The sequence below is a fragment of the Panulirus ornatus genome, chromosome 73 (assembly GCF_036320965.1).
Source record: "Panulirus ornatus isolate Po-2019 chromosome 73, ASM3632096v1, whole genome shotgun sequence".
NCBI lineage: Eukaryota > Metazoa > Arthropoda > Malacostraca > Decapoda > Palinuridae > Panulirus > Panulirus ornatus.
Genome location: NC_092296.1, coordinates 714,463 through 727,263, shown reverse-complemented (window position 1 = coordinate 727,263; position 12,801 = coordinate 714,463). Strand labels below are relative to the sequence as shown.

Sequence of the window (12,801 nt, the reverse complement as noted above, 5' to 3'; positions counted from 1 at the left end):
TGTGAGTGTATGGGTGATAGTACGTAAGTTAATGTTGAAGGAAACTTATGAGGATAGTTTAGGTATATATATGTTATATTATACTTAATTGCCGTCTCCTGCATCAGTGAGGTAGCGCAGGGAAACAGACCCACCCACATACACATGTATATTCATAAACATCCATACACGCACTTATGCATTTCAAGGTATACATACACAGACATATACATATACATATTCATACTTGCTGCCTTCATCCATTCCCATCACCACCCCACCACACATGACATATTGTGTTGGAAAAAGAATACCTTACAAATGGAGCATCCCATTACATAATTTATGTACTTATATGTGTTGGAGTGGGGGGGCTGGAAATCCTCCCCTCTCTTTTTTTTTTTTTAATATTCCAAAAGAAGGAACAGAGAAGGGGGCTAGGTGAGGATATTCCCCCAAAGGCCCAGTCCTCTGTTTTTAACGCTACCTCGCTAATGCGGGAAATGGCAAATAGTTTGAAAAAAAAAATGTGTTGGAGGTGAGGGAGCAAGAAGTGGTAGACCAAATTAGAGGTGGAAGAATGGAGTGAAAAAGATTTTGATCGGTCGGGGCCTGAACATACAGGAGGGTGAAGGGTGTGCAAGGAACAGAGTGAATTGTAACTATGTGGTATACTGGGGTCGACATGCTGTCAGTGGATTGAACCAGGGCATGTGAAGCGTCTGGGGTAAACCATGGAAAGTTTTGTGGAGTGTGGATGTGGAAAGGGAGCTGTGGTTTCGGTGCATTACACATGACAGCTAGAGACTGAGTGTGAACGAATGTGGTCTTTGTTGTCTTTTCCTAGTGCTACCTCGCACACACGCTGGGGGAGGGGGTGCCATTTCATGTGTGGTGGGGTGGTGGTGGGAATGGATGAAGGTAGCATTATGAATGTGTACAAGTGTATATATGTGTGTATGTATATGTATGTATACATTGAAATGTATGTGTGCGTGTGTGGCCGTCTATGTATATACATGTGTATGTGGGTGGGTTGGGCCATTCTTTTGTCTGTTTCCTTGCGCTACCTTGCTAACATGGGAGACAGCGGCAAAGTATAATAAATATAGATTTAAGTAAATGTTTTATAACTGATATTTTATCAAGTCAAGCATCAGCAGATTTAGCTATGCCAGAACAGTCTATTAATTGCTTTTCAATGCTCTGTTACTAGCCTTTGGCATTGAAGTAATTGTTTGTTCATTATTAAGTTCAGAAATTGAGTAAAAGCTACCATGAAATCATCTCATTGTCCTCATTTTGATCAACATTTATGGGGATGATTCACAATGATGATGGTGCTTGAAGTAAATGTTCCTTCTTTACGCATGTAAGTAGGTTCTTTGTATTTATTGAGTTGATACAGAGTGAATTTGTAAATTTTAAAATCAGATGCACATTTAACCTTTTCATCATATTTGATGAACCTTATGGAAGTTCTACATCTATAAATGTATTAGTATTATTCTGTTGGTTCTCAGTGAATGTAGGTTTGCGGCAGGGGTGTGTGATGTCTCCATGGTTGTTTAATTTGTTTATGGATGGGGTTGTAAGGGAGGTAAATGCAAGAGTCCTGGAAAGAGGGGCAAGTATGAAGTCTGTTGGGGATGAGAGAGCTTGGGAAGTGAGTCAGTTGTTGTTCGCTGATGATACAGCGCTGGTGGCTGATTCATGTGAGAAACTGCAGAAGCTGGTGACTGAGTTTGGTAAAGTGTGTGGAAGAAGAAAGTTGAGAGTAAATGTGAATAAGAGCAAGGTTATTAGGTACAGTAGGGGTGAGGGTCAAGTCAATTGGGAGGTGAGTTTGAATGGAGAAAAACTGGAGGAAGTGAAGTGTTTTAGATATCTGGGAGTGGATCTGTCAGCGGATGGAACCATGGAAGCGGAAGTGGATCATAGGGTGGGGGAGGGGGCGAAAATTTTGGGAGCCTTGAAAAATGTGTGGAAGTCGAGAACATTATCTCGGAAAGCAAAAATGGGTATGTTTGAGGGAATAGTGGTTCCAACAATGTTGTATGGTTGCGAGGCGTGGGCTATGGATAGAGATGTGCGCAGGAGGATGGATGTGCTGGAAATGAGATGTTTGAGGACAATGTGTGGTGTGAGGTGGTTTGATCGAGTAAGTAACGTAAGGGTGAGAGAGATGTGTGGAAATAAAAAGAGCGTGGTTGAGAGAGCAGAAGAGGGTGTTTTGAAATGGTTTGGGCACATGGAGAGAATGAGTGAGGAGAGATTGACCAAGAGGATATATGTGTCGGAGGTGGAGGGAACGAGGAGAAGAGGGAGACCAAATTGGAGGTGGAAAGATGGAGTGAAAAAGATTTTGTGTGATCGGGGCCTGAACATGCAGGAGGGTGAAAGGAGGGCAAGAAATAGAGTGAATTGGAGTCATGTGGTATACAGGGGTTGACGTGCTGTCAGTGGATTGAAGCAAGGCATGTGAAGCGTCTGGGGTAAACCATGGAAAGCTGTGTAGGTATGTATATTTGCGTGTGTGGACGTGTGTATATACATGTGTATGGGGGGGGGGTTGGGCCATTTCTTTCGTCTGTTTCCTTGCGCTACCTCGCAAACGCGGGAGACAGCGACAAAGTATAAAAAAAAAAAAAAAAAAAAAAAAAAATTATTCTGTTGCTAACTAAACTCGGCTTAATATTTGTTTCCAATTGTATTCCCAATTTACTTATGTAACAGTGGAAATTGAATAACGTCTGTTCCTATATGTTTTATCCTAGTATTTATGCACTGATATTCTAATAATAGTTGATGATAATCTGCATTACCAGAATGTTGCTGAAAGCATGGATGAAAGCAAGATAATTTGGGCTGACCAGCAGAGGGATGAAAAGCATACAACTGGTGAGAGGGAATCCTCTTTACCTCTCCTAGATATCTCTCACTTCACTAGTCTTCCCATCACTAGCAGCATTTTCATATCACCTACTGCCAACCAAGATCATACTAAGATTTTTCGGTAAGTTTACCCCCACACACACACATTCACATACATTATCTCACCATTGCATGAGAAACAGACAAATAATGGCCTCATGGCTTTCATTTATAATGCACTGAAATCAGGGTGTGTATATACGTATATCTGTATATTTTTTTTTTTTTTTTTTTTTTTTTTTTTTTTTTTTTTTTTTTTGCCGCTGTCTCCCGCGTTTGCGAGGTAGTGCAAGGAAACAGACGAAAGAAATGGCCCAACCCACCCCCATACACATGTATATACATACACGTCCACACACGCAAATATACATACCTACACGGCTTTCCATGGTTTACCCCAGACGCTTCACATGCCCTGATTCAATCCACTGACAGCACGTCAACCCCAGTATACCACATTGATCCAATTCACTCTATTCCTTGCCCGCCTTTCACCCTCCTGCATGTTCAGGCCCCGATCACACAAAATCTTTTTCACTCCATCTTTCCACCTTCAAAATGGTCTCCCACTTCTCCTCGTTCCCTCCACCTCCGACACATATATCCTCTTGGTCAATCTTTCCTCACTCATTCTCTCCATGTGCCTAAACCATTTCAAAACACCTTCTTCTGCTCTCTCAACCACACTCTTTTTATTTCCACACATCTCTCTTACCCTTACTTACTCGATCAAACCACCTCACACCACACATTGTCCTCAAACATCTCATTTCCAGCACATCCACCCTCCTGCACACAACTCTATCCATAGCCCATAATCGCTGTTTCCCACATTAACGAGGTAGTGCAAGGAAACAGACAAAAGAATGGCCCAACCCACCCACACACACATGTATGTACACAAATGCCCATGCATGCACATATACGTACCTATACATTTCAACATATACATACACAGACATATACATATATACACTTGCACATATCTATACTTGCTGCCTCCATCCATTTCCGTTACCACTCTGCCACATGTGAAATGGCACCCCTCTCCCCCTTCACGCACACTAATGCTCTCATTTCTCATTCAGTCAACCCTCCTCACACCACATGTTATGTTATCAGACATTTCATTTCCAGAACATTCACCCAGTTCATACTTTCTTATTTAGGACCAGTGCCTTGCATCTACACATCACTGTTGAGACTACTGTATCACTAAACATAACTGTCTTCACTCCTTTTTCCACACATACTCCTTAATGCACCCAGGACCTTATCCCTCACTGACACTATGGCTCACTTCAGCTCAGCTCCCATGGTTCCATTTGCTACCAGGTCCACTCCTAAATATGTAAAACACAGTTAACACTCACACTCCAACTAACCTGTGTCTCTCTACTGGAAAACTTAATAACCCAGCTTTGATTCACTTTTAATCCCAACTTTCTTCTTTTGCACAAACTCCCTAACCTAGAAACCAGCTTCTGCAGTTTCTTACTCCTTGTCATCAGCAGATTGTAACTTATCTCCTCAAAGGTCTTCCACCACATCTGACAGACTACAGACCCCCCCTTCTCAAAACCCTAGCATTCATCTTCCTCACCGCCCCATCCAGAAGCAGATTAGAACCATAGGGATTTCAGACACTTCTGTCACAGACTCACCTACACCTGGCACCACTCACCCTTTTCCCTTTCTACCCTCCCACGTGTTTTACTATTTTCAAATTCACCGTTTATAATATACTCTTAACACCTTTTCTACAAAGCATCTCCCTTGGCTCTATCATATGCCTGCTCTAGAGCCATTAATGTTACATACAAATCCTTTTGTTTGTGTTAGTAATCCTTACAAATTGTATGAGAAACCCTGAGCATGTACTTTTTGTTGAAAATTTATAGTGAATGCTTCAACTGATAGTTTTACTTTTCAGAAAATCCAGTATGAAATCTGCTGTTAGTGCTGCTCATCTGCCAGATAAGTCACTCCAACCTGCACCTCCCCATGAAGAGTTTGGAGCTGCTACCCCAACCCTGTTTAGTATACCTGAGTCAAATGTGCATACATCCCCAGTCAGCCATTTCAAGAAGTTTGCTTTTTCTAAGTCTCCTGTTCTGTTAGGTCCTAGGTATGAAAAACAGGAGATGAATGACAGAAGGGCACTACCAGTAATTACAACTGATTTGTCAAAGGAAATTAGCTCTGCACTTTTGACACCAAAGAAAACTCTACCTATGCTGGAGAATTCTGTACCATCTGTTTTGTTAAATGATATGAATGGAAATGAAACCGAATCCTTTGGCTATGTAAGTATGGTGGAGGGATGTGGTGTTAAACCAGTTTTGAAGTTGGCAGACAATGTTAAAATAACAAGTGCTAATTTTGATACCACTGAGTTACTGCAAGATATTCAGCCTTTGGAATGCTCGGTAAATGCAACTTTTGCCATAACACCAGCCAAGATGTCTCATATGACTGATCATATGACTGTGAAAACAGCTGATGACGAACCTGCTGATTCGGTAAACTTAAATGCTAATTCTGATGTTCCTAATAACTCTTTGACTTTAAATACAGTTATTGAGGCTCCAACAAGACTTACTACCAGTAATATAATTGAAATACCTCATTGTTCCTCTCATGTAAATATATTGCCGTCAGATGTGAAAGTTGATGTGGAAATGCCATTTTTAGAGAGCAAAACTAGTGTCAGTGTGCCAAGTATTACAAAAAAGCAAACAGCAGCTCCTGATTTAACAGAACAGTGCAGTACAGTTGATCTTAAGAGTGGTAATGACACTGCCATTTGTAGTATGCCTTTATCTACAACTCTTTCATCAGTTCCAGTAATTAATGGAGATACAAACTTGTCTGTGGAATCAAGGAAAACTGCATCCAGAAAGTTATTTTCTTCATCTGTATTAGATGCAACGTTCAGTGTAGATGAAGAATCAGAAAGCAGAGGAAGTGAGCAGAAATTACAGAAGTCACCATTAGATGTTTCTCCAGGTTTGTTTATGTAGTAAATTATGCTGAATTGTTAAAAGGATGCCAGGTGTTTGTCATCTCATGAAATTGTCTTGAAATTAGGCCATAATTTGAACACTGCTGAATTTATGGAGTGACCCATAGCTAAAAGTGAAAATTTTCAGTCTCAGCCCATTTGATTAATCAAGGGTATTAAAAATTAGCAATACTACTAATTGTTATCTACAATATGAAGAGTTTAAAGTTATGCCTTATCTTTATCTCCCTCTTTTTCCATACTTGTGCACCATTTTGTGTGTGAGCAAAGTAGTGCCAAGAAAAAAGAAATTCTTTGAATGGATGAAAGTAGTCTTTTTCTTTAAATTATTTACTATAGTCAGCATATCCGTGCCTTTGGGAACTATGTCCTCTAAGCAACAAGCTTTCTAGTGATCATCTACACATGTACATCTCATTTCCTATCTCTTCTGAACTTTTGTGTATTATATGGTGTAGTTATAGGTCTTTAAAACACAGCCTTACTCTGTCTGAAAATGTGTCTTTTCGATTACAGCAATTCATTCTTGACATTGTTAGTAATTTATTACTAATCCCTGTTCATTAACTCCTACACTTCAAAGATTTTTTTCTTTTCATACTTGATAGCTCTTTTTTGCATTAGTGAGGTAGTGCTGGAAACAGATTAAGAAAGGCTCTATATGTTCACATCTGTTCTCTAGATGTCGTGCAATGCACTGAAATCACTCGAAATTCATGATGTACTTTTTACATTAAATCAAAACACGTTCATATGTTCATATTGGTGAGCTATTGTGCACATTACCTTCCCTTCATACATTTCACTTGTTGGCAGAAGTATGCCTGCTCACACCCTTCCCTAACAGACAGTCGGCAGTGTTTTGTGATAAACCTTCCCGTTTTGATGAATCAGTTTTCTAATTTCGTGAGGTTTTATTCTCTTTCAGTAGTCACATCTTGTATCTTTTTCTGATTAAGACCCACTGATGACATATATCTTGAAATTGGTGAAACCATTTCAGGATGTACCACACTGAAGATGAAATCTGGTACTTTTGAAAGTTATGAGGGGCAGACAGTAACTGGAGTTCCTCAATGTACTGCTTTGATATCACTGGAAAATAAGAAAGAGGAATCATCTTTAAGAATTCCAACTGTGTCTGTGACAACCTCTGAGGTAGCTGTGGTTCCTCCACCACTCCAGGTTAGTTATAACTTATAAAAGGGTTCTTATGAATCAAATTTGATTTAAGGTCTTGTGATGAAATGATTTGCAGGGAGTTTGTATTTGCTGTTTGTTTTATGTCTGCTCCTTGTTCCATTTCACTAAGGTGAGAAATGGTGAACAAGTATGGATAAAAAAATGGTGCAACTTTTTTTTTGATTAAACAAACAAAGATTCACTTAATGCATTTTTCAGGATTGCAAAGGGATCTTTAGAAACCCCATTGGCATAACACCACAGAAGTCTCCAGGAAGAGGTACAACTCCTGGCAAAAGATATTCTTCAAGCAAGTCAGCCACCCTGGGGAAAATCCAGCTAAGTGTGAGCAAGAGTAACTCGGCTATGAAACGAAGTGTCAGCACTTCATCAATACCTTCATCCCAGATGAACATTTCCAGAGCAGTTAAACAGTCTCCTAATGTTAAGAAGTTTGCAGGTAAAATTTAATTTTAATCAAAAGAATTTGATTTTAGATATTCATTCTCAAAGTTTACTGTTAAGTTTTCCATTTTTATTAAAACCATAGTGTAATACTTTATGAAGTGAAGCAATGGCACAGCTTTGCTTGAGTTAGTGTTAATAACAGGTATCCCTTGCGTGACAGAATAGATATGTTTTTGTAAAGTTGGCTGTAAAGCAAAATTCCATAAGCAAAGCCTATTTACATATAGACTTCCATTATAAAGTTGGAGACCTATTTCTGCAGACATTATTTCGGTCCCAAGACAGCTAAAACAATCTTGATGACAGGAAGCCACAACAAGGTAATGTCGAATGAGTGAACTGCAGCTTTATTTTTTACATACATGCTCTAGCTTTTGTGTTTAATGTACTGAAGTCAGAGCCTGCCTTCAACAACTAAGTACCACATGGTTTACCTTGAAGGTTCATCCTCTTGATAGAAAATCAGGGATGTAAGAAAAATTAACTAACTCTTAGAGGGCATGTCTAGTGCAGTGTTTGCAAAGGCTCCTACCTAATGTTCCTAATGACTGCTTCTATCTAATGCTCCTATCTACTACTATTAATATTAATGCATTATACATGAGTTGGTAGGCAGCCAACAACCAGGGAGGTATATTACCAGTACTACCTGTCTGGGTATCAAGAGGGTTAGTTACATCTGCTTAGTGAGCCAGCACTTTAGTGGTTGTCAAGTTGCACTCCTCTGATCTAGGTAGTTGTCTTTTCTTTATGCCTCACTAACATGTGAACTACTGACATTCTGTCCACAAACATACAGTCTCTCCTATTCATATGTAGCACTTAACAACACTTGAATTGTGCAGCTCATTCTTCGCAGCTAGATTTTCCTGCTGTGAGCACTATGCGCTAGCCCTGCCTTTTGGCAGAATGATAGAAGCAAAAGATAGTAGTAGGTAGGAACATTTAGGCATGATTATTGGGTAGAAACAATAGATAGGAGTCTCTGCAATCACTGCACTAGACTTGCCCTCTGCCAGTGGCCTGTTAAGGGTGAGGCACTAAAGGCTAAGAAGTGGCACTGGAGTTCTTTAGTTGTGGAGACTTTGTTGCTATGACCACCCCTCTGAGGGAGTTCCATTTGGAACAGGTGTCAGAGATATAGATATACATGAGTTCTAGGGAAAGGATGTGAGTGAATGAGGCTGTTTTTTCCATGTTTTTGACAGTACCACACTAAATCAGGAAACAGCAAGCATGTAAATAATTGCTTTAATTAGTACTTATACATGCTGCTACTTATATTTACAATGATATTGATAACAATGTTGAAAATAATTATAGTAATAATAGTGATAATCTCATTATGTCTCTTCCATTTCCCCAAAGCATCTCTCTTTGATTCCTTCTTCTTCTTGTATTGACCTCCCTATCTTTTTTTTTTTTTTTTCTTCTTTTTTTATCACTCCACATTTCCTTCTTGTATTGGTTTTCAATTTTTATTTATGATAGAATTTCATCAGTCGTATAATCTCATGTAATTTTGTTTTCTCCAGGGTTTGGCAGAACTCTTCACAGAACCACTAGCTTCTTTAAGGCAAAAACTCCAGTTGGCAGTAACCAGGAAAATGTTCCCCCAATGTCAAGAAAAGTTATTTTTCAGTCATTGTCTTCAACATTATGCAAAGATACAGTCTCATCAGCTGCAAAGCAGTCAGCAGCTAATTATAAACCATGAGGCTGGCTGTCATCTTGCCTTCATGTATATTTAAAATTACACATTATTAAGCTTTTTGAAATTCCTTTATCTTCACAGGAAGAACAGTCTTATAGTTTTCTGTTTCCTATAAGTTTTTGTTTTGAAAATGACAAGATTATCATTCTATTTCAAACTAAAGCAAAGACAGTTCAAAATCATTTAATAGCTTTTTGGCCTAAGGTGGATGCTCATCATATGTGTGAAATGTATGTATATACTCATGTCCATGTAGATTGTTCTTCCTCCTTTTTAATTATATGTTTAAAATTAACTTCAAGAGAGTCTTTCATTCATAGACTTTTAAGTACTAGGATACTTCCTTCATCTTCTGTAAATATTGAAATGGATTTGTTTATTGATGTCACTGACACAACACAGACCAAAAATATTGAACCTTGGAGTGTTCATAAAACTCCATGGTTCATGCATAATATAGTTTTCTTTTATTTTATTTTACCACAGGATGCCTCATTTGTAAAGGTTTGCATGGAATAATGGGCAACTCTACCCTCAGCCAACCTTAGGGATTGAATTCATGGAATGTAATGCTGATGAAATTATTGCTTCAGTAGGTGTGTGGATGCACTTGATTTACCCCATATGTACATAAAGGTAATAGATATGCCATGTTGCTTTTTATTGTTATTTGTGAATTTCATACCACAATTTCTTCTGATTGTTTATATCTAGAACATTCTGATGTACATAAAATGTATAGTAAATTTTTTAAACAGAGCAACTTAATAGAGCTTTCTATTTATGATTTGTATGTTGACAAAATATTTGTCTTTAATGCTGCTTTCCTTTGAAGCAAGATGAACCATGGAATATATGTTTTATGTTGTATAGTTACATCATTGTAAGCATATATTTTTTGCTCTACTCAAAAATTTTTCATGTGCTGTGTAATTAGGAAAATTTATGACTAGATAGCTTTAGAATTTTGTAGATGGTGAAACTGCTGGACTCTTATTATTCTCTTCATATGCCCAAGCCAGTTCAGCATAACCTTGTTTGCTTTCTCATGTCATATTATGCTCACTACTAAACCTCTTTCTCACATTATCATTCATTAAACTATCAAACCAACTCACACCACACCTTAGGCATTTCTTTCTTGAAACCCTAGAGCTTTTTTTTTTTGTCCACCTTTAAGAGATAGGTCTGCAAATACTTGAGTTGCTCAAACTAGATTCTAAATGTCTTTTACCAGTTTTCTCTTTTCCTTTCATACAAAATGCTTACTTTTGGGACAAGTTTTTACTTGCAACTTGTCAGTTTGAAAAAATTATCCAATTTTCTTTTGTTTAGAAAGCCCAAGATGCACCTGAAAAAACTGTCAGAACTACTATACTTTACACCATACCCATCTTTGCTCTGTCTTCCATTCTGTGTCCTGTGATTCTTTACATCCTATGGTTCCATCAGCTTCCACCACCTCTCCTAGACATCTAATGCATTCTTCAAGTCTTCCCCATTGATACCCAGAATATCCTGTTTCAGGCCTTCACCTTCAACTTTCTTCCTTTACACACAACCAGAAATTCACCAGCATTAGGTGTTTATCTAGAATATGCTAGCAGGTATTTGCAAGCTAGCAACTGATAGATCTAAAATGCCCCTTCCCTCACCATCCAGTCCATGAAAAGATTTAAACCTCCATGGATCACAAATTCTTGACAGTCCCCTTCACATGTTGTAGCTCACCCATCTCCTAATCACAAACATGCCTAGCTCTCCAGGAAATATCTTACTGCATTTAGTATCTTTCCAGTTACCCCTAGATATCTGTACCACTTTCCTCACAAAGGCTCGTAAAATGCCATGTACAACTTGCTCATTCTCCAAGTATTTCTCTTGCACATTCTTCAGAGCAAACACCTCACCTATCCTTAAACCACATTGCATGTTTGCATTAGACCACCCTCTTGCTCAACACCTCTTCCACACATCTTACCAGATATCGTCAGCAGAGTTGTACTTGTGCGGTTCAAATACACACATTTGTTTCCCTTTCCTAAATACTTGAATGCAGCTAGTCATCAGACCTTTCATCTCTGACTATACACAAGTTGAATAGGCAGATTAACCATTCGATTAGTCACTTACTTTCTTCAGAAATTACTATTTTCAATCACTTATGGCTTTGGCTTTCCAATATCTCATCGAATATCCCATTCATGTATATACATATCTGTTACCATAATAGAGATTCTGTAGCATATGTTTGTAGTTAAGTTTATATATTCAGGAGGAGGAGAAAAGTAGGGATTTTTCCTTGAATACTTAGTCATGATGTTATCTCGTATAGACAAGCACATGTAGAAAATGTATAAATTTTTAATAACTATATTATTCTCTTTGTAGTGTTTTACAGTAAGATACGTATGCAGAGGTCTCTCATAGTCTTTTATACCGGAATTTGAATACATTATGATGATTACAAAAAGTATAGTATGATTTTGATGGCCTTTCTTTGTTAAAAGGAGAAAAATTGTGTATCATTTTCTGGAATATAAGTAAATAAATAAACTAGAATAACAGTTTCCTGTTTGCAAAGCTGAAAAAAGATTATTTTATTTTAGTAAAGAACAGTGGAAGGGAAATCTTAGTATCAAAAAATTTTAAAACATTCAGTCATTGAAATTCATACCAAAATGTGATGAGTATAGAGTCAGAGGTTCATAGCAATTTCCAGAATTAAGTATATAGTAGTTTATTTCCTCAGTAAATTCTACAACTGGACATACTACAGGCATCTGGTCTGTAGATATGTTTAATGTGTCAAAACTAGCCAACCATCAACAGCTAAGTCCCACAGACTACTCTGCTTTGTCTTGACTGATTCATATGTCATTTCAAGCCATTAACCACATCACCCCAGTTCTACCCAGCACAAGCCTCTTACCACCTGAAGTGTTCTGGCCCCAATTTCCCAGAGCCGCCTTTATTTGAAATAAACCTCCCACTGCTTGCATCTTCCATCTCCCATCCTGACTTCCTTCTCTTCCTACCCATAGATTCTCTTTTCATTCATCCTCGTTATATGAAACCTCCCACTGCTTGCATCTTCTATCTCCCATCCTCACTTCCTTCTCTTCCTACCCATAGATTCTCTTTTCATTCATCCTAGTTATATGTCCAAACCATTTTAGCAAACTCAGGCCAGCCCTTTCAGTCATATTCTGACCATACCATACCTCTCTCTGACAATAATTTCACGTGATCAGTTCATCTCATGCCACGTATAATTCTTGAGCATTTTATTTTTAACACATCAATCTTCTTTTCTCTACAGTTCAAGGCTGAAGACTAGCATCTTCATAATGCTGTCAAGACCAATAAGCTGTAAAACATTTTCATCTTCGCCCTTGCATGTGCTGAAGTTTCCTTTCATTTATTCCAGAATACCATCTACATTGCAACTCTTTATCCCCTTTGGTTCCATCTGCTATGTTCACCCCTTGGTACTAAA

At 38.3% G+C, this 12,801-nt stretch overlaps 1 protein-coding gene across 2 annotated transcripts in view; it reads left to right on the top strand.

The window, feature by feature from the left end:
- The window catches only part of LOC139748306 (uncharacterized), a 32,591-nt gene extending 21,995 nt beyond the window's left edge, over positions 1-10,596 (top strand). For both annotated transcript variants that reach the window (XM_071661303.1, XM_071661305.1), the window contains exons 13-17: positions 2,808-2,995; positions 4,847-5,922; positions 6,942-7,123; positions 7,340-7,580; positions 9,124-10,596. In XM_071661303.1, the coding sequence (XP_071517404.1) occupies positions 2,808-2,995; positions 4,847-5,922; positions 6,942-7,123; positions 7,340-7,580; positions 9,124-9,305 (1,869 nt within the window). In that variant the 3' untranslated portion in view covers positions 9,306-10,596. The remainder of the gene's footprint in view (positions 1-2,807; positions 2,996-4,846; positions 5,923-6,941; positions 7,124-7,339; positions 7,581-9,123) is intronic.
- Positions 10,597-12,801: the final 2,205 nt, after the last annotated feature.